Source organism: Tribolium madens, unplaced genomic scaffold, assembly GCF_015345945.1.
Source record: "Tribolium madens isolate multiple individuals breed KSU strain unplaced genomic scaffold, Tmad_KSU_1.1 Scaffold_97;HRSCAF=244;Tcas5.2_LG3a, whole genome shotgun sequence".
NCBI classification, from domain to species: domain Eukaryota; kingdom Metazoa; phylum Arthropoda; class Insecta; order Coleoptera; family Tenebrionidae; genus Tribolium; species Tribolium madens.
This window is the reverse complement of record NW_025401069.1, coordinates 4,130,326-4,154,956: the sequence shown is the minus strand read 5'-3', so window position 1 is coordinate 4,154,956 and position 24,631 is coordinate 4,130,326. Positions and strand designations below refer to the sequence as shown.

The window sequence follows — 24,631 nt, the reverse complement described above, 5'->3', positions numbered from 1 at the left end:
GAAATAGTGGTATAAAATTAACAGAAATTTTGTTGAAACAGAAAGCAACGCTTAATTATTTTAATTGTTAATTTTTGCAACATTATCGTAAATTTACGGCTTTCATTAAAAGTGAAAAGAGCGACATAAACATTAAAATCACGATGAAAATTTATAAGAGTAATTTTCTCTAGAGTTATATGCATATGCAAAGTACGAGCAAAATTTTTATCGATTAAACCATAATTTTCATTGGCACAAAAATGGCAAGCAGCACGAAAGCAAATCCATGTCTATCTTCAACAACAAACAATTGTAAAAAATATTAAAAAATAAACTGGAACAACGTTAATGAGTATTGAAGCAATTTATGTGGTGATAATGACTCCACTTAAGCATTTAATATCCCCGTAGTCTATAATTATCTACGCAATCTTTTTATTTCTACAGTTACTATTATTTGCTGTAATTTTATTTACTATATTTAAAACAAGGACATCTGTAATTATGAAGCCCGGAAACACCTTCAGTGCGGAAAACGTACACTTTTATAGGTAGTACCATACTGTACCTAGTGGAACACGGACGAGTCGCTTCCCGCTCTTAAAATATTATATTTCCAATCGCGATGATACTTGTTTGTAAGGACTCTTCGATGACTGTAAAATTGTTAAACGAAGATTCAAAAAATGGATAACAATGTTCAGTGAACAAAATAAGGTGTTGTCAGTGAAAGATTTAATGACAGTTTTTCGGTTGTGTGATCCCGACAGGACTGGCAGGATTAAAATAGATTATTTACAAGAACTTGCTTACAGTTTCACACCACAGACGGACCACCGTCAGGTATATTACCAAAACATTAAAAATATTTCTGTAATTTATTGTTGCAATCAGGGTGAAGAACTCAAAACATTTTTTAATTGTAGTGACCCTGATCTAAAGTAATTATTTAAGTCTAGTTGTCTTAGTAATTTCTGTAGCACGACAGTAATTAAAAAAATGTTTTAATACGCTTTTGATTACTCTTTTACTTTGGAGAATAAATGAAAAAATTGTACAACGAAAAAGAGAAATTCAAATTCAGAACCTATAAGCAAATTCAGTGATTCACGATGTATGCTTACTTCATATTACATTAACATCCGGTGAACTACAGAACAGTTTCCAGTTGGTAGAATTTACGGAATGTAAACCAATAAACATAGGGTAGGGGTTCAACATTTCGATAATGCGAGAGATAGTAATTTTGTCACAGGAAATTGCGATATGTTCTAATATTTTATGAGCTTGTTGCTAATTCCTATATGCAAAATTTGAATCACTGCTTCAGTGGTTTACTGAAAATCATAAATTTGGAAAAAAACGCAATTGAGAAATGTGATTACTGTCAGTCCAGTAATTATGTTTAACAATTGCAAAATCAATTTCTCAATCAGGTGTTATATAAGTAAGACAGTATATTGTCGCAGGAAATAAATAATATTCTTGATGAGTTGGATCCAAACGGATATGGAACGCTGTCGTTCAAGGAATTTTGTTCCGGTATTCGTGCCATACGTCGTCGACAGAAAATTCAAGAAAGAAAGTATTCCTTGAGAAAATTTAAAAGTAAGTAAACGTTATTATTCCATAATTTGTACAATTTCTATTTACTGGTCATCAGCAATGACGGTGGAAGTGCGGAAATGCATATCTAAGAAATCAGGACGAGTCGGCACCATGCGTTATTAACTATAATTAATTACTATTGATTTAAAGACGCAAACGTGCATTTACTTTGAAAGTTGGCTGATGGGATTTAAAAAAATGGATGCATTTTTTGAAAAATTGTTCTAAATGACTTTTTTTATTTACTACCTATTAAAAAATATCTCCTACTTTTGACAGATATACATGATCGCTAAAAAGTATGGATACAGCTAAATATTTTCAAAACGGTTTACTTATTTTTTGGTCAAAGTTCAAGCGACAAAAAGCTAACGATAGATAAAGACAACATTTCCAAGGCTAAAAATATTACATTTTTCAAAATTTAATTGTTCGATAATTGTGTTCGAATTTGCACTTGAAGTGTACCTATGCTTATACTCGTTCGTTTTTTACATACTTATCATTATTGCACCTGTTATATTTTTATAGTACAAAAAACGAATGTGTGAACAGAAAATATGTAGTTGCAAATCATCATTGCGTTTTATCGAGTGGATACATTTATTTGATTTTTATTTGATTTCTTTATTATTAAGTATTGTTTTTAAATTTTGTAAAATATCTGTGGAAAGTATGATTTTTTAAAGATTTTTTGATTTTTTATGTTTGCACTTTAATTTTCACTGTCGTTAAACAATCATGTTTTTCGTAATGGAATCTTTATTAGTTTATTTGACGAATTAGACCTTGTTTGAATTCTATATTTTTAACTATTGCGATTTTTTTTTAAGCAATGCCGTTATATACTCGTACAAATTTTTAAAAGGTTAAGCAAACTACTATATCTTATAATGCCTTTTTTGTTAAATACTAAATTTAAGCTTTAAAAAATTACCATTACAAGTACAATCATCTACCGCAATGCTTTTTGAGACTAAATAATTTTTCTACTAAATTCAGAACAATTTTAATAACTACTTAGGTACCTGTTGAATGTGCATTACAGACGAAACTATACGAACTATAAATTTTTACATTTATTTTTGACCTGACCTGACTCGACTTGAAGAAGGAATGTGAAGATTTTGAAAAGAAAATTAAAGAAATGGGAGGAGTCGACTTACATCGGAGGTAAATTATTATTGTAACAATAGTAGCAGAACAAAAATCTTTTATCCCAAATTTTATATATATTTTTTTTAATCAATAAGATATTTATTTCCACAAATTACAACAGAAATGAATAGAGTCAAAGTGCCAAATTTAAACTCTCATAAAAAAATTAACATTTTTGCCATGTTCCTGGTATCTTACCTTCTATGGCATTTTTCTCTGGGATGCGAGTTTAAAAACTAAAACTAGGGTTTTCAAATTTCAGTAAAAGCTAAATACATTCAGTTTTTGGGTGTGGAAAATACATAAGCAAAACCTCAAAGCAAAAATACTTTTACTGTAGGACTGTCAATAAAAATCTAACTAAAATAATTGTTATAATTAGTAAATTACTATTCATGTTTCACTGATGTATAAAAATTAGGTTTATTTTCATTGCTTTTTTTACTTTTCTGTAATTTATTACACAACTTAAATATGTGTTTAAGATAAATCTTTAATTTTTATGTTTTATTTTTGAGTGCTTACGTAATAATAACAATGATTTAGTAAAAAAGTAAATAATTATGAAAATAAACAAAATATAGATTTTGTTTATGCAACCATTAACACACACCTGTTTATTATCAACGAACAAATCCCACATCACATTACTAATCCTGCCATCATATGTAGATCATACATAATAATGGTGAACCTATAATCTTAAATTGATAGTAAAAATAAAGAATAGCCTTACAAATAAAATTACATAACAAACCGATGCTTCCGAATTTGTCACCCTTCACGGGTTGAGATTTCCCCCGGACTCTGGAGTTAAGTGGTTGCTATTTTCAGTCAAAAGTGACCCTTATTTCCATCACAACGGACGGAAGTCGATGTCGTTATACGTATATGATACTTAATTTATATAACACTTGTAACAACTTAAGGACTCACTTCACTTAGGATTTCCGTCTGTTATGCTCGAAGGAATCCGTGAGAAACTTTACAATCTGTAAAGTTAACAATTTATCGTTATAATTCTATTTGTAAACTGTGTGAAAAAAACTGGGAAAATCAGATTTACGTTTGATATGACGCACATCACGCATATTGTAACCAACAACTTTGCCCAAGTCCAAATGAAACAAACTTTGTTGGCAACCATAAACTTGTAAAGTCTGCTTCTTTCCATTGTGTAACTGTTAAAAGAGAACAAATTTTGCTCCAAAAATTATTTTTGAATTCTATGCTCGGTTAATTTGTGAGGAAATTTATTTTATTTGCGTTTTTATCTTATTGCATAGAAAATTTTATTTTGTAAAAACGGTTTTGCACAAATGTTTTATTTTTATGTAATTTAGAGAACTGTTGCAAATTTTGTATTTTTCCTCAAAATGTTTTCTAAAACAATTTTTTTATTTACATATAAATCAATGGGGTTTTTAATTTAAAGACATAATATTGAGATATCATTTTTTCTATTTCATCTTTTTCGTACTATTATTAGCTTATTACCCTTAAATATTCGCAGTTCCATTCACCGAATTGTTTAGTCATAGCTCGTAGAGTTAAGAATGATGATATTATAAATAAGTAATCACAACAAAATTTATTATAGTTATATGAATTTTTAATGATAAGCATGTAGAGCAGATAAGTTTCAAATATTCACTTTTTCTTTGTCTCTATCCAATTACCATAAAAACCAAGTATTGTGCTTAGAAATTTAAACCTGTTTTATAGTAAAGATTTGTCTTGTTCTGTAATTCTGTATACTCTTTAATGAGTTTTGGTTGTGGTTTTGATAGGTCTCGAGAAAATAAGTAAATAATAATAGTAGACGATAGTAAAAAAGTCAAATACTTAAAGCCGTATTTTAAATTGAATAATATTTTTAGCCACTAGTATTTTTTAGTAATTTTTATATACCTACGTAAATGTGATTTTTCTCATACATTTTTTATTATACTCAAACTAAAAATGGTATTTTTATTTACTAATGATAAATATTTGATGATAAAATTTTCGCAATGAATTCAGTATTTTTTATAATTTTTGTGTTTCTGTGCCTTAATCACAAAGTAATTCATCAAATGAAAATTAAAAATAGTCAAAAATTATGCCCTATTCATTATAAAATCAAGTTTTTGTGATAAAAATCTTATCAATTTTCACAAACACAATCTGTGAAACACCTTCCAAATATTTGTCCACCCACAACGGTTTGAGTGTCGCTGATGTTCAAACACAGGTGAAACAAATTCTGCGCAAACTCAACATCATCACCGTCAAATTCTTCCCACTTCAGATTCTTCAGTCCGTTTCCACACAGCAGCAGGTGAGTGTTTGTGGTTACCGACAGACTTGTATTTTACTTCATTGTTATTTACTCTATCAATAAACATTTAAACAAAACTACTATTATAGACGTGGAATGTTCTTGTGGACCAGTGTAGTGAAGTTGAAATAGCGTAAACCTGAATCTACCTTGGATGTTAGAATTACCTAACGTGCATTAGGTACACCTGTTTTTTATTTACAAACAGGTAAGATTGCTAGGTAAAACCAAATTGCTTTCCTTCAGTGGATACGTTATGTTTAGTTACTCAAGTGTTACTTAATTTAGAGATTTGATGTGATTTGTAGAGGCTTTGAATTTTTTTATAATAAGCATTTGCGTACGTGTTAACATAATACAATATAGTAACAACGTGAGTAGATACCTATGCGTAGCTATTAAGATTCATGGGCTTAAATTGTAAATTGCGTTGCTCCCCTTAATTTAATCACTTCAATAATAATTAAGGCGACATACATCTTCATGATCATGAATTTGTAAAAGGTGGTTTACATACTTCTTCAATTGTGAATTTTGGTATTTTACTTAAATGTTTAAGAAGAAAGTTTCAACCATTCTCTAGAACAGACGACAGAACAATCTATTTCGCGATTATCAATTAACGTTGCTAAATCATTACTCACCTACATACAATTTTAATAAAACGTGTAGGTATTATGTTTGTTATATGGCCTGTAAGGTAATTTCTCAACGCAATAGTCATTTCAAGCTTTGTTAATAAAAGTTAGTTTATTTTCTTTTTTTCGGAGAAAGTGGGATGATTGAAACAATGGTGATGACTAACTTAAAAAAAATCTAGTCTGTTTTTAACATCAGGGCAACAGAATGCTCACCCTAATAGAGGCATTAAAAATGAGAAAGAAAAAGTGAAGGGTTGGACGTGAGCCATGAAATATACAATTACGTTAATATGACTTGAGGAATTCATTTTGTTTCCAAGAATCTTTCACTGCCATCACTAGCACGACACGAGACACACATCAGATTATGTATTAGGAGAGATTTTAGAGTTGGGAATGTCATGACATTAAAATCTCGGCTGTTATTTAGAACAATTCTACAAAATTTGCATGACTTTTTTTAATCTGACTTTTTTTAAATGCTTGTACATAAATGAAATTGAAGAAATATGTCCTGTCATTAATAAAGCATTAGTTTTGAAGAGTATAATATTTTTTGAACTATTTTCTATTGTACCAATCAGAAACTCTTGGAAATGAGATTTAACACTGCTATGATTATTCTCATATTATTATTTTTACGTTATTCTTAGATCAGATTATGTTTAATTTATTCATTATTTCATAAATTATTATGTTATTTTTGCTACATTTATTCGATGTTTTGAGATTGTAGAAGTTAAAAGTGATTCTACCTGTTTGAAATGTCATCGCCTAACCTTGGGGTACGTTATGATTATGAATAAAAGATTGAGCAAAACTTGATTTTTTCTGATTCCGTGTAGTGTTTTTTTTCATAATATTAATATCAAAGGTCAGTTTTATTTACATGGAGTATACAACTATTTTGTTAATAAAAATAACATTCAACATAAACGAGAAAAATATCAAAAAATCATGTGTTTAGTTCGAGTTCTATGTTGGCAAGTCGGTATACCTACCTACTTAGTTCTAGCAAATTCGTAAGCTTACCTTTTCAAATTTCCATTTCTCCATATTCTTCTTTTGTGTCATAAAAATAGATACTTTATAACGATGTTGAATGGATAGGTTTACCTGCAAAAAGTTAGGTACCTGTTTCATAATAAAGTTTACTCAGCATACAGAATGCCTCAGCTAAGATTTCTTTAATCAATACTTTATGAATCTTTTAAAAACTTAAGACATCAGTTGTCTTAAATAAACTAAACAAAATAAGAAAACTTATTCATGTGGGAAGAAAACTTTTTTACAAGATGTCATTATCATTAAACTGTTTGTGTACATTCATACGTATTGCTTCTTGCTAAAGCAACCCTTTCTCCACAGATGGATAGTCAGTTTTTACTTTCTTCAAAAGTAGTTAGAATGCTTGAGGATGAATAAAATTATTTTTCGTGTTCCTCATTAGCAAATAAAAAATTTAAAGAAAAACTCCCAAAAACTAAGATTTTTAAGTGTAGACTCATGATTGAAAACATACACTGCCCGCAAAAATTAACCGGACAACTAAAATTTTGCGATTTATCATCACATTGCAACATTTTTGTTATTCTTTGCCGGATTTCGACGAACTTTGCTTGGCTTAAAGAAAAAAACTTTGTAGAACATAGTAATTTAATTCAGTAACATTCACTGAGCTGTGGAATGCGAGAGAGACAAACTTAAGTTTTAACTGATTTCAGATTTTTGCCCATTCTTTTCTGAATTATGTAGCACATTTTCCATAATTTTAGTTCTTGAGACATAAGAGATATAAACCTTCAAAAAAAGGATTACATTTCCGATTTCAATGAATGGTCGTATTTAGTAGGCCGAATGTGCCAAAACGTCAAAATAGGCGCATGGAAACTTCCAATAAATAACCGTTTCACTTGTTGTAATCCTTTTCAGTTCCAAGTTTTTCATATTTTTTGTGTTCAAAGACGTAATTGTGTTCCTTTGGTGACATAAGCAATAATTTTCGGTTTAACTACCTTTTTATGTAGCCTTGTTTCTGAACGAATATATAGTAACATTAGAAAAGCAACGTCTTTTTCAATGCTTTGTATCTCATCAGCATCAAAAGATAAAATTTTGAAACAAATTTGTTCTCATTCAGAAAAGAACGGGCAATAGTCTGAAATCAGAGAAAACTTAAGTTTGTCTCTGCCGCACACCACAGCTCAGTATAAAAAACAGTGCTTTCGTCTTTTAAGTATAAAACATTTACAAGAGAAAACTAGAAATGTTATTGAATTTAATTACAATATTCTGCAAAGTTCGTTCTTTAAACCAAAATCCGGCAAAAAATAACAAAAATATTGCAATGTGAAAAATCACAAAATTTTAGTTGTCCGGTTAATTTTGGCGGCCAGTGTATTTTCCACACGCAGAATTTGTTCCACTCGGACTTTCACCCTTGTACACTAAACATATTCAATGACATGATATTGGATTGTCGAATTGTTACTATTTAGTTGATTTGTTTTTTTCACTACGTAAATAATATACTATTTTGCCATCTCCGCAGTGGAGGCTGTTTGTCCAATTAGGTATTTATCGATTTGCTTTTCTACGCTAATTTATAAATTCACAAACCGACGTCAGCAGAAATTTGCGTTTTAGCGTTAAATATCGTCAACTTTATTATCCGGCACTCTCAACAAATTCCCAAGGATGATAATCTAAATTAATTACGGATCTTTTATTCAAGTCACTCTACCATAGAAAATGAAATTTTTGTCGGAAACGGGAAATCTTGGGAAAAGCAGGCATGTCATTGCAGTTTATAAGATTATAAAGAGTCATTCACTTATGATGTGTGAACAAAAATCGTTGTAAATATACTTTCTACTTTATCATTGAAGCAACCTAAAGAAACGTTTTGTCCTGAAGTTGTGGGCGACCTCGTTGTAGCATTATCGTCAGGTTATCACTTGATTATCATACAATTTTCAAAAAATTTACTGCAGTCTTTTGTCGTTAATACTAATTATACAGATTTGGCCTATTAAACGATAAGAAAATAGAACAGTCACAATTTTGATAACATTGCTTCAAAATGTAGGTCGGTTTATTTATTACCATTAACCGCAAAGTGAAACTTCAATAAAACAAAAGTCGTCGATAAAATTTCCATTGTTCTCATTTGATGATCACGCACGGGGTACAACCTACAACACCTAATCTGTAACTTTCCTGATTATTTTTTGACACTATAGCACTTTAGGGGCGAATACCATTCGTGGTTAGATTTCTACCAGATGTACCATGTGGCACACGAGACATGTTACAGATACATTTATTTATTTTATGTCTAAAAAAACATTAAACATGTGTCATAACTATCACCATATCCACCGTGAAACAACATATAAATGTAAGTGTGTTAAAATTTATTGTTTTAGTAAATGTAGGGTATTTTAAAAATAAATCGACAGGTGTCACGATTTCCTTCCTATGAGTGTACCCAATAACAGAAATAAAATACATGTTTCTAATTATTTATTTTAAAGTTAATTCAAACTAAATGTGGCTTACAGATTAGGGCTTTTCACCTGAAACATTTTGTTGTCTCTTTCACATAAATGCTCCAATTGTCACGTATCACGATCTACTTACACACTCCACCGGCTACAATTATTATATCCTTAACATTTGCAACTTTCAACAAAAAATAATGAATTATTAATTTCATTGCACTTTTAGTATTGCATATCATTACTACATTTTCGTGAATACAATGCAGCTTTCATTGTCGATAATTCTATGTGAGAATATCCAATTTAAAAATCCGTGACTTTATTTGTTTGAGCGCGAATTACGGCTTTGATCTTATTTTCTTGATGTCACTCTAATTTATTCTTAGACTTTGAAATGCACAAGGTAATTAAATTTAGATACATGCTTTCTAAATACGAAGTGTGTATTTTGGAACTAACGATATGCAACCATCATAATAATACAATTTGTGGCACGTCGCTCGTGTTTACACTCCTTGCGTTTCATAAACAAGGAACTCTAGAAATATAACAATATGTGTATAATATGTAATAATGTAGCAGAAAATCACTACTGCTCAAACAAAATGGTCATTTTGCGAAAATATTTTTTCTAGAATAGTGTTGAATCATAATTCATTTGTTGTTAGTTTTCTAATTTTAGATTTTTTGAGTTGTTAAAATGCAAGGTTTTGAGAACGAGGACGTTTACTTTTTATTGCAAACTCTGGTATACCAGTATAGCGATATGAATGTATGTATATGGTGTGTTATCTCTTTTCAATTGCATGGCACGTCCTGGTACGTTTATTGTTGACTATCTCTCCGGATTCCTGTACATTCAGATTTTTATATGTGAATGAACTTTTAACTTTTAATTTATTAATTATCCAAAATAAAAACTGTATTGAAGATGAAAGTTATACTGGACATGTGGATAATGTAATAATCCTAGATGGAAACAAAACTCAATCATGGAACCATGCATAACCTTCTATCTAAACTTTTTTGACTTGTTGGAATTTAGTCTCATTTAAGTTTAAAAAAATTATTTGCACAGCTCGTGATAAATTGAATTAATTTTAATCTTTTTAGTAATTATAACCTTGAAATGAAATACTTGAGAGGTTTCATGCACTATACTTTCCATGTACTCGTATTAAAACTGAAAAGTTGAAAGCACAATTTCTTCATTTCTTTCAACTAAGTTTTATTGTGAATTAAATGGTATTACGTTCCATTATGATTTTTATTATTTTGTTTGACAAGAAATTCCTAATTAACTATAACGTCGTAAAAATTTAATAAAAAAAAGTTTATAATTTCAAAATGAGATAATTGTAAATCAAACGGAATTAAGCGAATTTGCTTTGGTTACCTACTGCTGATTTCAATCCAGTATTGTTTTTATCCACATTAACACAGCCATTGCTGTTCAATGAAAGTAATTTAACAAATACAATTATTATCAAACATTGCTAATTAAGGAATATTCCGTATGTAATGTTTTTGTAAGCACGTAATAGTAAAATCATTGCTGTAATAGTGGCAGTTAATTAATCAATTTTCTAAAAACGTATTTTCGAGAGAAACTTGAGCTTAATTAGATTTTAATTGTAACAGTTAACACTAATTATCACTTCAAATGGGTTGTTCGTAATCTACTTAACTGGCTTCTTAAGACTAACCATTTTGTCTATTAATGAAATTGATTTTAAGAGAATTTTTTCTTAATTATTGGAATTAGATCATTTATAACAATTTTTTGTCATTTGCAAAAGAAATTTATTAATCCTGTTTTGGTGTTTATTTAGCTTTCACCAAACTTAATCGATTACTTACAAAATCAATAGATTAAAGTGAATGACCACCAACATAAAAAAAATTGTCAGTCTTTACTATTTTTAACATTAGTTTTTTGGAATTTGCTTATATTTAAAGAATACAGTTATAAGAAGCACCCGAAGACTTTATTTCTTCATTCGTTTCCGTTCTTCTACTGCCATAATGACGTTTACCGCTCATTCATGATTACACCTTTTTTTATTAACAATGTATGTACATAGTAGCATCCAGTTGTAGATATGTCTCCAAATAACAGTAATCAATAGGTGTAATCTAGTGTTCCGATGTCCTGGTTTTTAGAGAGCATGATGTCGCCCACCACGGCAGCAACAGACTCGACGATGGGAAATGGCAGCGCAGGTCCGGAACCGAGTTTTCTTTTAAATCCACCAGACAGTCCTCGTCCTGCTGAGCAAAGTAAAAGTCAGTGCTCCTCCTTGTCAGACGGTGAAAACTACGAATGGAATGGGGAAGGTGTTGACCTCGACGCCGACTCGGGTATTTCCAGCGACAGGAATTTAGGGTGAGTTGACAACTTCCCTTCGACGAAAAGGGGTTATCTTTGCTACTGTCAAGGTGAAAACGTCCTGTATTGGCACGGAAAATGATAATTAACCCAGGATCGATATTTAACTGAAGGAATCTATTCGTTCTATTTTTGTTAAGGGTGGCTGATTTTTCTCACCTTGGACTTAATTATTTGCGTTGATAATTCGCCGTTAAGCTCAACTATTTTGTTATTAATTGCTTACATAATTTACTATGAGTCATGTCGAGAAATTTATAAGGTTTAACTTTCACTGCTAGGTAAAGCGTGAGAGATTGGTACGGTGGAAATTGTTGATAACATCTTAATTCTTCATTATTGTAAAGACTTTATTGTTTGTAAATCCTGCAAAGTTTCTAGTGTCATCGCTAGACGAAGAATTCCATCAAAAATATAGGTTACAAGAAAAAAAAAAATTTTTATTTAAATAACCACCTGTTAAGATTCTTTCCTAAATTTGTTCAGGAAATTAAAAATTTCATTAAATAGTGATTTAAATTTCCTGATTGTAATAAGATATAAGTTGTAAATGACTCACCTCAAGGAAATGTGTGATGTAAAATGTTTTTTCTACTAATTAAAGCATGTACATACTTATTATTTGTTTTTTGCAGGGATGGTATTAGAACGAGAAGCCCATCTTCGGGTATAAATAGGCATACATGGTTGCGAACCAGCTTGAGGAGGACTTCATCAAGGTTAGTAAACTCAAATCTATTCAAAAGTTTTAATCTTGGAACAGAGTTGCATCATCAAATTCACAAATGTAGAGCTTTTCTCCGTTTAAGGTTACATAATATTTCTGAAGGAAATGTTTGTTATTGATTTCGAAATTAACTTTGTTATAATATCATATTAGACTATTTAAAAATGTTTTAAAAAATATTTTAATTTTTATAATCACACGCCCATATTATTTTTTCTGTTGAACTTTCCTAAAAAAAAAATGTGTAGTATTGAAACATCTAAAAAGTCAAGCTACTTTCATCATGTTTTTTTGGTAGTGTATTCAATGAACGCTCAAAAAGGGGTTGTAAATTACATGGTCGGGAACTAAATTTTTGTTTGGACCATTTACGAGGAGGGCACCAAGAAGGTACCGTTTATGGTTTCTCGCTTATATTGCGTATTACGAAAAAATGGTTATGTATTAAATTAAAGCTTATAAAATTTCCTACAAGATAGGTACTTTTTTGTATGTTAAATAGTTTTCAAGATATTCACTTACAAATATCGCGCTCATTAAGAGCACTTTATTTTGCCTCACTTTTTGATATCATACTACCTACCTAAATCCCAAATTTAAAGCAAAAGTGATTGTGACGGAATGTTGGTTGCTGATAACAAATTGTACTTACTGTATCCCTCTGCAACTTGCAAAAAACAGTCTTTGAAGCCCCCTCCAAGAAAGTGGGGTTATGTTTCACTTTTGGATGAAAATGGTTTGATTCAAAGAAAATTTTCACTTCCGTACTTATCGTCGTCGTCAATTTATGTTGCGTATGTTAGCTTATAGTAAACACTAACATTCCTATTTTAAGGTTTAAAGTTTTATTTCCCAATCAAGTAAATACAACGAAACATAAGGTGCAAATTCTCCGTCAAAATACTCACAATTGGCAGCACAGAGCGTATAAAGGGCACAGGTTTTCATTTAAAAAATTGAAGTTACCTTTTGAATGAATAAATGAATTAAACCAAATTAAACTAAAGTCAAAAGTGATTGGTTTCTCCATGGTTACCCACATTATAATAATGGCCGACCTCAAACGGACCAATCACATTATTGCATTAATTTTGAATGAATGCAAAAAATGTAAAATGATTGGTCTTTTACATTATTATAATGGCCGACCTTAAATTGCCCAATCACAATGCTTACAACTTTTACAATCTTTACGTTAATTCATTAATAGTTTTTTAGAGAGTGCGATATTTGTTTGCGAATATCTCGAAAACTATTTGAGATAGAAAAAACCCGAAAAAACCATTTTGTAAAAATTCTATAAGCTTTAATTTTTTGTAACATGCACCGTTTTCTGTTTCACCGTGTTCTGTTAAACGAAAATGCATCAAATGGCACCTTCTTAGTGTCCCCTTGGGTCCCACTCGTCTCTGAAAACCGGGCATTTTTAGTATGGTTTCCTCCTAACTAACCCAAATACAATCCTGAAGTCAAAAATTGTGTTCCCGACCGAGCATTCTAAAAGTTGTTATCTGTTGGGACTATGATTGACGATTTTAGAACACAACACTTCCATTTTTCTCGTTTCATTGTTATGTCGAGCTTTTCGTTGTTTCTTTTTTTCCTAAAATTCGTTTTCTTGTACATATTTTATTCTTTAGTGGGAAAAATTAATTTTTTCCGTTTCTTTTTGCAGCAACCAAGATAACTTGCCAAATCGGAGATGGGGTTCTTTCAGGCAGTGAGTATTTTTATATTTTTTTACTGTTGTCAGAGTAAAAAGTAAAATAGGTACCTAAAATAAAATTGAAATTGACTAAAATTATCTTTAATCAAATAGCATAAGATTTTTATTTTGCGATCAATTGATTTGTTGTCGATTGTTAAATTAAGCTTTGTTAACTTAACTTTGCTTACAAGGTCACTGGAAATAATTTGTAAACATTAGTCAAGAACGCTGTGTGGACAGTTATTAAATCAACGTTAATACCTGAATAACATGTTAATTTCTCTACATTTAATCAAGCGTTACCAACTCGAAATCAATTTTTTTACGGTTTAGTAAGATATTTTATACTGGTTAAAGATCATTTTACACTTTTCCAGTTCATAACATCCTAAAGCTCAAGTTACACAGAGAGAGTTTTAAAACTGTGAAATTTTTACTAGCCATTAAGATGAAATTATTTACAGTATTAAAAACAATAGAAATAATTGCATTTTCACACAATATGTGTGCGTGCAACGAAGATTCATTGTTTTTACTGTTTTAATACTTTGTTTGCATGAGATGTGGTTACAGCATAACAACATTTTTATAAAGAAAACGTTTGAATGCTAGTTTCCATTTTAATGATTGCCATTTTAAAATTAACAATTGATTTGTAATTAATTAGGTTGTTTAGATCCTACGAATTCAGCAACACACCTTGCTCGCGGGATTATTTTTAGAGCTATTAAATAGATTAAAGGGTGCGTAAATCGCAAATTTGTTTTCAATACTAGGTACAAAAACAATGAAAAAAAAAGCAAACCACTGTTGTTAGGTCAGAGTCAATGGTCATCTATGAAATAAGAGGAATGACGCATACTTGTACCACTTTGCATGATTTTGTCTTCTCGACTGTGGGCGTGTTAAAGGTAACTTTTATGGTATGCGAGTGGGTCTCATGGTACAATATGAAGGCAACGTTGCCAGTCGTCAATTTATTCCTTCTGTTTTGTCAGTTTCTTTATGTATAGGGTAGACAAAAGAGATGGATATATGTTGGTAATGCCTGTTGAACCAGTATTTTGCATTTTTTATTTTAAAACATTATCTTTTAATGAAGAGGGCAGTTTTGTTTTTAAAAATGTTTAATAATCTTATGAGTAGTGTTGAATTATGTTAATCCTGGCAACACTGCTTTGTGAAACCTTTAAGGAAGTGTGAGTTTGGATTATGTATGATGTGCTTGTGTGTCTCATATCTTTCTCGTCATCACTCGCTTTATTTTAACCAAGATGTATTTGTTACAGCAACGGAAAAAGGCAACTCGGATCGAACGCTTTAGCCAGGTGAGCGATTCATTTTTTCTTGACTTTTCTTTTAATTGTGCATTGTTGACAACTAAAGTGATTACAGTCAATTATACCGCAGCTCCAGTTTCAATTCATCAGGGAGGAGCAGCACATGCGACACTGCCGATGACATGTACTCTGATGCTTCCTTAGAAGAAGATGTGCATGATCTACATCATAAAGTGAGTGTTTTGTTATATTTTTGTGTACTATTTAAGATGAGGAAATAAGAGAAAATATTGCGTTAGTGCAGCCTACGTTAGGTCAGAGACATATTTTATCTTTTTTTTTCGTGTCTAGAATTTATAATGTAGTTCTGAAAATATTTTAGATTGTGAAGGAGAGCGACGATGTGACGTTTTGTTCTTTATTAATGTTCAAGCTCTGACTCATTTTTTCGAGTTTTCTTTTTAATTTTACCAGTGTGAAGTTAACGAGCTGTAAAACTGTGATTTATTAAAAATTTTATCAAATAGGAAGATGAGTCTTACTGTCTATTTACAATGTCTATTTAGATGCAAAAACATCACGTTTAGGAAAAAAACATAGAAAAAAGATCTTGCAGCAAATGGTTCAATTTGTGATAATAGTTATCACTTGTCATTCACGCATTCCCATATTTTGTAAATACTTTAATTCACAAAAATTTGTTGAAACTGTATGATAAAAAAAAAACTCGCCGAGTTTGCATATCAATTTTTTCTGTAAAATACGCTTATATTTAATTGCACAAAATTGCGATTAAAGAAGAAAATCCATTTAAAATTTAATTTTAAAAAAAAAAACAAGAAAACCGTATGTAGTTGTTTACCAGTATATTTTAAATTTTATATGTATTTCATAATATTATTAATAAAGTAAGGTTTCCAGCTTCAAACAACTTTGCTGATTTATGGACATTTTCAGTTATTTTGGTGGTAAATGTTTGTTTATTGTCATTAGTTGCATCTTTAATAGCTGAAATTAAAGTAACATAAGCATTATCTATCTTAAAAAAGTAATTAAAAAGTAGTTTTATTCTCACCTGAGGATGACCACTTTGTGGTTGAAACGCGTTGTGTTTGAAATAAAAATCTGGTGTGACGGCTTTAATCGTGTTTTTATTCATAAGCGTTATCCTAACTGAGGATACATAATAATTTATATTTGCAACGTACCTGCAGTATGACCGACCTTGTAAAAAATTCAGAAGTTAGGGAAATTGCTGTCATACATGTTATATAACCATTAATTAACCTAATTACTTAATAAAGCAATATTTCAACGTAGTTATTTTTATTTTCTTGCAAAATTTAAATTTTCTGGGTGGTACCTTAAGAATGTATGTAATTACTTCGTTGGTGATTAACTTAGAGGTTGAGAGAAGCTGCAGTTGCAGTTTAGGACGAAACACAAAATTAAATGAACACGAGATTTTATAAACAGTGAATTTGAGTAAAAGTTTAGACGTTTCAAGGTTTTCGAGAAATTTTAAGTTCGTACGGTCATCCCTTCTGGGTGCTCTGCTTTTTTATTAAAGTAACATTACAAATTTTTCAAAAAAAAGTTCTGTAGTTATAATTTCGATATTGAGAAGTTTTTCTCAAGTTTGTTCAATGTCTATTAAATAAAAATTATCGCGATAATGCTGAGAAAGTCCTTGGTTTGTCCCACACAATACATCCACATGTCACTTACTCATGTCTTCATACCGTATCTTTGTAAACGGATATCACGAGGAGGGGCTTCCGCTCAAAAAAATTCAATACTATGTGAATTTTCATTATACTGCTGTGACCGTCATATTATATAACATCTTGTCCAAAATTACATTTATTTGAGCTGAATCATCCTGCTCCAAAAAGTAATGCATCGAACGTCCTTTGGCGCATCTCCAAGTTGTTGACAAGAACCTTATTTTAGAAATTCAGTTTTGTACACATGTTTTGATATAATGTGTAAAAATAGAGCGTGAATATTTCTAGGGAAATGAAAAATATCGGTCACAGTTATTAATTATTATCAAATTAAGAAGCTTCTAATTAGTTGTCAATCAAGCACTTGATAACAGGTGTTCACCACACATGCCCAATTCGAATTTTTCATAAATTATGAAGAAAAGACATTCAAAGATTGTGAACGGTCGCTTGGTTGGCATCTGCATGCCTGTTGTTAATTCAAAGTTCATGACGTCAGTCAACACATACACATTGTACGCCTGATAGAGTTAGTCTGCCGGTTTTAACTGAAAGCGTAAGGCGCGGTTGCAGGAACTTGAGTCCTTCGAACTTCTGTTTATTCGATTTTTCAAATCTGGCAACTGCAAAGAGTGCAGGTGCGGTGGCAGTGATACACGTCGGTTGTTTGGAAAACTCGAGTTTCCTGCTACTGTTACTCCTGCTGGGATAACATCGATAGTGTCGAATCACAATCCTATCCAATTACTACAATAAAAAATCGAAACGGTGTCATCTTTGAACGCAATTCATCATTAGAGTTGTTAGTGAATTATTACTTTGACCGATTTGGCTAAGCGTCGCGTTTTGGAAATGATTCATTTAACGCCGACTCCTTACACTAAATTTAAAGTTTGCACTAGTAGCGAAATAGCAATGCACAAACTCAACACAACATAGATAAGTCCAGGGTTATCAACGTCGTCTTATCAGTTATTTGACAGTAGTGAATACTCACAAGTGTTGTGTTCGTTGACATATTAAACCAGTTAAATGGGTTTTTAAAAAATGAGTGATGACGAAAATGATGTCTCCTACCTATCTGAACTTGATTATGATATGTGGGAGGGACAATTCGAATTTATTGGACCAACGGAAACGAATTTCACGCCACAAGGGCTTTTAAGGCCACCGCCTTATCTCCCTCATACTATTAATGGAGTTAAGAAAAGTCCGGCACATCAGTGGTGTGAAGAAGTGTCAGATCAAGTAAGACTTTTGATCGATTTTTGATTGATATTCAAGTCATAGCTGAAGAAATTGCAGTGACTAAGGGCGATTGGAAACAATTAGTAATGGGTTGAATTAAAGTTAATTTAAAAAGTGAATCATTGAATTAAAGGAAGGGCAACGTTCTTAAATTTGAAGGCAAATGGTTAAAATTAGGTTTATTCGTTGGTTTAATATCGTACACGTTCAATTCAATTGAAAATTTATTAATAACCATAAGTTATAATAAACGTGCCCACATATTATTGTTGTTGGAATCTTTTCATTGAATGATTTTTATTTGTAGGTAATTACTATTTTTGAATCATTGCATGCCTTGCAATGCTACTTTTTGAGTTTTATTGTGTTATTTAAAAGTGTAATGGTAATTTTCATTTAAATTATCGGCAATGAAAAATAACTTCAGGTATGAATTTTGTCAAAAAATGTCATTAAAAAAATCGAAATCATTGATGGAGTCAATCCAGCTAAGGAGGTATTATCTTGACTTCTTACGAAAACATTATCAAGCTACTATACTTTTTATAGACACATTTTTTGGCAAAAACAACACGTTCTTGTGTGTTCTTAAACCTTGTTTTATAAAAAAATTGTTGTCTTAAAAATTGTGAAATAATTCGAAAATATTTTAACTAGGCTTTATTAATTTTTAATATAATCACAACACAATATGATGTTTTTTCAGTATGTAATCATTTTCATTATTTTTAAACATGTACTTATTTACGGTTATATACTTATATTAAATTAATTCAGAATTTGTTATGAAGTAAAAAGATTTGAAATCACTGTGTTAAATAAGAGTTATTTTTTGGATTTGATTACAAAATTTTGTTATATTTATCGACCAGTTTGATAAAGGTGACTTATTTGATTACAGTTCCAAGTGCTTCAACAGCAAGTGGGCGTGCTCCAAGACTCGGCAAATCAAAACGATGAGAGATATACAAGGGCCAAATCCGACAATGCTGCCCTTCAAGCCCGGGTAATAATGTTGGAAGAACAACTAAGGGACACTGAGATGAGATACGATGAACGTTTGCAGGTATGTTCAAGGATTTATTTAGGTTGATTGTCGATGTTGAGGTGGGTTTCATTTAGGACGAACAACGGAGGTCCAGAGAAATGCTAAATAGATTAGAACGAGAAAAACAATTACAGTTAGAAAATGCAAGTATTCGATTACACGCCGCTGAAACGGAAGCATCGAATTTGAAAGAAGAAGTAGCTAGACAACGGATGCGAATAGAGAAACTAGAAAACGAGAGAAAAGAACTGACAGATCAAATCCAGGAACTGACTAATGAAGTAATATTCGCGAAAGAGCAAGCTACTAGTTTTAAGGAGAAAGAAAGAAGGTTGTAAACTATACATCTAAATCTAGTAAAATTACTAATAATAATTATTTTTAGACTGAACCAAGAACATGAAGCACAAGTTCAATTAATAGAAGAATTATCTAGAGAAATCGAAAGGTTAAGGTCTGAAGCTAGGACACCAGCGTTACCAACTACCTCACCTGAAACGATCAGACTCGAAGAACTACACGAAGAAATCACAAATTTGAGAAACAAAAATACTCAGCTACAGGAAGCTAATGATGAGTTACAAGCTAGTCTACTTCATGCCGGTCTTGAGCAAGGCAGAATGCTCACAGCTGGCGAAAATAGTCTTGCTGCAGAATTGGAAGCCATGACACATGATGAGGTAATTAATACAGAAATATTTTTAATGACGCACCTCTGCTATAAAAAATACGAAGCTGATGGTGGCCTAAAAGAGTTTAATTTTAAAAATAGTGCACTTTAAATCCTCGCACATCTATATTTTTACAAGCAAGCAATAAATATTCATAGTACATACACACTAGAAATTATTTTTGCGCGAAAAAAACAAAATTTTAATTTGATGCTGTTTGAGTTTGATGCAATTTTGTTTAAAAATATTTATTAGAGTAGTGCCTTAACAAATGCTTAAACTAAACTAGAAAATAGTTTTTAACAAATGATTTTTTATTATTTCAAGAAATCTATTGTCATTTTGGCCATTCTAAATGACTATAGCTTTGCATAATCGCGCTTTGATGATTTTGCACGTTTCTTTGTTAATTTGTGATTGCTTTATAATGGGTTGCTGGTCGCTTATAAATGTTCTTTCTGTTTTTAGCCTGTCATTCTACATGATCGCGAATCTGTAGCTAAGGTATGCACCATTAATTTTATTTAATAGAAGTTAAAATTGCACTATACTGTGCTTTGTCAGCTTTATAATTTCATTGATTACTATTTATGTAAAAATTCAGAAACGTGAAATGTCACTTTCATTTCAGATGCAACAAGCACTCAAAGAACAACAGGAGGTAAATCTGCAATTAAGATGCTATATTGATGGGATTTTACTCAATATTGTTGAAAATTATCCACAATTACTTGAGGTAAAGCATAGATCTGCATAGTCAATATTAAATTAGGATGTTTGTATTTTAATGTTGAATTTTGTATATAGAATTTATAATATGTATTATTAATTGTTACGAATACTTGTATATTGGATATTATGTATAATGTATATAAATGTTAAAAGTAGCTCAATGGTCCGTCCATTATGTGATTAGACACTGTGATTGGTGGATGTTATAGATTGCTACTTAACAATACTATGCATTATTTAATTTTATATAATTCATTCAAGTGCCTCGCTCTAGAATGTTAATTTTTATTGTTGATCTTGATAACTTTTATAAACCTCAACAACATGGAAAGTTTTATACCTAAATGTTTTAACCGCATAGTAATACATATATTTCAAAGTTGTCTTATTCTGAACTAATTTATATTGTAAAAAATCTATTATCCGGTTTTAATTTATTGAATGTTAATGTATATTTTGTAAAGTTAAATTTTAATGATACTTGTTCCCAGTATTTTATAAATATTTGTATATTTTATATTATTGTCAGTAGTAAACCGGCCTACTTGTAACGCCTATCTGTGTACTTTATCGAAGGTCATGCAGGTGTAACTAGAAAAATAATTTGTCACTACAGTTAAATAAATTTAGATTGGAATATTCTTAAGATTGTATTTTTTATAAACGTACAAACCAAATAATAAAAGTTTTTAGAAAAGATTGTTTAATTAGCTTGGCACATCGTGGTTTATGTTCAATAAATTTTCCTCCGTTGCTTCCAAGCGAAGACGAAGAATATCATTGTCAATCTAACAAAACCAAAATTTAGGTATCACCCACTTGATATGCAATACTTACATGATCAAATCTAGAAAAATAAGACGTTAAGACATCTGAGTTTATGTTAAGATTACTTTCCTCAAGTTTCTGAGGATCAGCACTACAAAGACTGCACTTCTTACTCTGACGCATTAGAGTGTTCAGCGACAAACGTTCTTTAGAAAGTGCAATTTTCTCCTCTGCTAACTTCTTTTCTCTGTTTGCCAACATGTTTAACTGATTTTGTAAATCCCTCAGTCTTTCGTTGTATTTGTTTTCGATAGTTTTCGACTCAAAAATTGCTTTTTCACCTTCGTTTTTCTTATTTTCAGCTTCTTTCATTAAATTCTCTACTTCTGTTTCTCTCAAATTTAATTTTCGTTTATGATCTTGCAAAGATCGCTTTAATTTTTCCATCTCGCATCTCTCTTTGTTAAGACTTTCCCGCTCTTTGTCTGCCATTTCGGCTGCCTCCTTCGCTATCTGAACAGCAGCATCGATTTCGGCTTTAGCCTTTTGTGAGTCGTAATTGACCATTAATTTATTGGATGTTTCGAACCGAGATTTTTCAGCAGCGAGGGATAATTTTTCCTCGGAAAGTTGCAACATGGTTTTCTCTTGTTCTGCCAAAATGGATTCCCTCAGGGTCTACAATTTTTTATATGTAACAATCATAACAAAATAATTGTTTATCTTACCTTTAATTGTTCTCTTTCACGTTCGAAAGCTGTTCTGTTAAACTCAGCTTCTCTATCCAAAGCTGCTGATCGTGCAGCTAAAGTACTAGCTGCTTGCTGAAATGCCCATCTTTCTTCACGAGCGTTTTGATTTTGTTCTGCAATCTTTGTTTCTAAGGTTCGCACCAAAGCCAAAAGCTCTGCTCTCTCTTTTTCGGCTTCTTCACGACATTTTTCTAGCGTACTTCTCATTACTGAAACACAAGAGACGGTTTTTTCATATCATATAAGAGACATTATTATTTACAAATAATCTCTTGCTCCTTGGCTTTTAGAGACTCTTCTCGTGCTCGGGATAATATTCCATAATCTTTGTAGATATGATCTTTGAGGTCTCCTAAACTTTTGCTATTGGCATATAGGATTTCAATATTGTCATCTAGTTTCTGAAGGTAAGTATTTGATTCCTGAAATAATGATGTTTCAGATTTTTTGGCTTCTTTTACATTTTCCAAAAGGGTGGAATATTCGTATTTAACTTCCTCAATAACTCTAGAATTACTTTCTCTAATCTGTTTTATTTCTTCCGAATGTTGAATTTCAGCTTCGTGAATTTTTTGTTTGTATTTCGTAATTTCGTTATCATGTTGCTCTTGTACTGCTTTTAGTTTCTTCTCAAACACTTCTGATATTTTTTCAACGTCATTTTTTAATCGTTTTTCGACTGATTCCAAGCTTTGTTCTAGTAAATTTATTTGTTTCCTTGAAATAAAACATTAATTGAGTAATTCAAGTACATAATTAGGAATAAGAACGCACTTGTAGGATTCCTCCAGTAAGAAAATTTCCTCATGCTGTCTTTGTTTCAAAGAGTTGATTATGTTTTCATAAAGTTTCACGCTTTCCTCACTTGCTGTCTTTTTTAATTCGTCCATTTCCTCTTGACCCAAATGCTTTGCAATTGGTGGTTGTGCTAATAACATTTGAATATGATTATTAATTCGCTCTTGTTGAAGACGCATATTATTTTCCATGATTTGTTGTTTAGCAAATTGTCTTTCTAGAAGCATGTTAAATTGTTGTTCTTGTTTCATTATAACTTCCTGTTGCTTCATTTGCATTTCGGATAAATTGTCTTCATATTTTTTCAACTGAAGAGCCATTAATAATTGCGATTCTTGTTGTTGAAGAGTGATAGCTGTATTTTGGTACTCCATATGAGAGTGAGCCAACTTTTGCTGTGTTAAAATAGTATTTAAAGTAGATTGGTCGCTTTCATTTATTGGTTCCACGTTTTTTTCGGGTTCTTGCTTAGCAGGTTCTGGTTTAGATTCTTTCGTAGGCAGTATATTTTCCGATTTGCTTTGTTTGATTGCGGATCCGCCACCAAGCCACTCCGGAAGCCCTAAATTATATATTATTATTCAAAAAAAAAAAACAAAAATACCAAAAGAAACCTGGATCAGAGATAATATTTGGAGTACTTTTAGAAGGGGTAGGTTTTGAAAAAGGAGTTTCAGTAGAGTTGATGATTGTTTTTTCTTTAGTTGCAGAATCATCAATTTTTGTTTCACTACTGAATAAGCCTAAAGGGTCTAATAATCCAGCAGAAGATCTACGCCTTCGTCGACCTTCTCGAGGCCCTTCGCTCAACAACAAAGGCTCTGTTGGTGGATTAGAAGGTGTCAGTTTTGGAGTCGCAGTCGGAGTCGCAGTCTTTGCTTTACTCTCTTTTAAAATATCTTCAAAAGTCGATGGTTTGTTAACATCTTCGCTTTTAGATGGTCCCAAAATACTCTCAAGCAAATCCAATTTCTTTGACGGTGCTTTCTTTTCTTCCAAATGGGTTTCTGGTTTACTTTGAGGTCTCTTTGTTAGCCCTAAATTGCCCAAAATGTCGTCGTCATCATCGAAGCTAATTTTTTTGGCTAATTTTTGAGTACGCGAAGGGGATTTTGTGTCTTTGGAATCTAATCCCAACCAATCATCCGGTCGTTTTGGCACTTGATTATTTTCAGGGGTTTTGTCGGTAATGTTGAATAAGTCTGTGATGGACTTTTTTTCTGGGGTTTTGGTCAAACTTGCCCTTTTGGATGCAGGCCTGGGTTCATCGAAGAAACTGTCGTTGCTTCCATCGGATAACACGTCTCCTAATGGGTCGTCACCAAAATCCATAACGATAGCTTATTTGTTTGATTTTTTTCTTTGCTTGAAACGAATGTTTAGCAGGTTTATTTTGTGGGTTTCGTCGGTTTGTTTATTTATTGATTGAGTTTTTCACTACTACACCATGGAAACAAAGTGCAATACAAACAAAGTTGTGAATCAAAAATAATGGACACCAAAACTCAGAAGGGAAAATTACTTTTTCTATTATAATAGGTTGATTTAGAATATTAATTAATAAAAATGAG

The 24,631-nt window shown here is 31.3% G+C and overlaps 2 protein-coding genes across 9 annotated transcripts; one reads left to right on the top strand and one right to left on the bottom strand.

The window, feature by feature from the left end:
- Window positions 1-582: 582 nt before the first annotated feature.
- LOC123014231 (rab11 family-interacting protein 4A) lies at window positions 583-21,460 on the top strand. 8 transcript variants are annotated; one of them, XM_044413237.1, is made up of 12 exons: window positions 584-825; window positions 1,452-1,590; window positions 11,376-11,598; window positions 12,237-12,320; window positions 14,004-14,048; window positions 15,326-15,364; window positions 15,447-15,549; window positions 19,193-19,357; window positions 19,414-19,670; window positions 19,725-20,019; window positions 20,479-20,514; window positions 20,642-21,460. In XM_044413237.1, the coding sequence occupies exons 1-12, from the start codon at window positions 679-681 to the stop codon at window positions 20,765-20,767; spliced, it is 1,659 nt and encodes a 552-aa protein (XP_044269172.1). In that variant the 5' UTR covers window positions 584-678; the 3' UTR covers window positions 20,768-21,460. The 8 variants fall into 8 exon arrangements, with proteins under 8 accessions (XP_044269173.1, XP_044269172.1, XP_044269170.1 ...); XM_044413235.1 differs by having other exon boundaries at window positions 15,423-15,549; XM_044413236.1 differs by having other exon boundaries at window positions 585-825; window positions 15,432-15,549.
- LOC123014228 (fas-binding factor 1) lies at window positions 21,385-24,484 on the bottom strand. Its single transcript, XM_044413212.1, has 6 exons — window positions 23,675-24,484; window positions 23,037-23,622; window positions 22,525-22,979; window positions 22,239-22,471; window positions 21,580-22,188; window positions 21,385-21,530 (listed from the first exon to the last, which is right to left on the bottom strand). The coding sequence occupies exons 1-6, from the start codon at window positions 24,390-24,392 to the stop codon at window positions 21,450-21,452; spliced, it is 2,682 nt and encodes an 893-aa protein (XP_044269147.1). The 5' UTR covers window positions 24,393-24,484; the 3' UTR covers window positions 21,385-21,449.
- Between the last annotated feature and the right edge of the window lie 147 nt (window positions 24,485-24,631).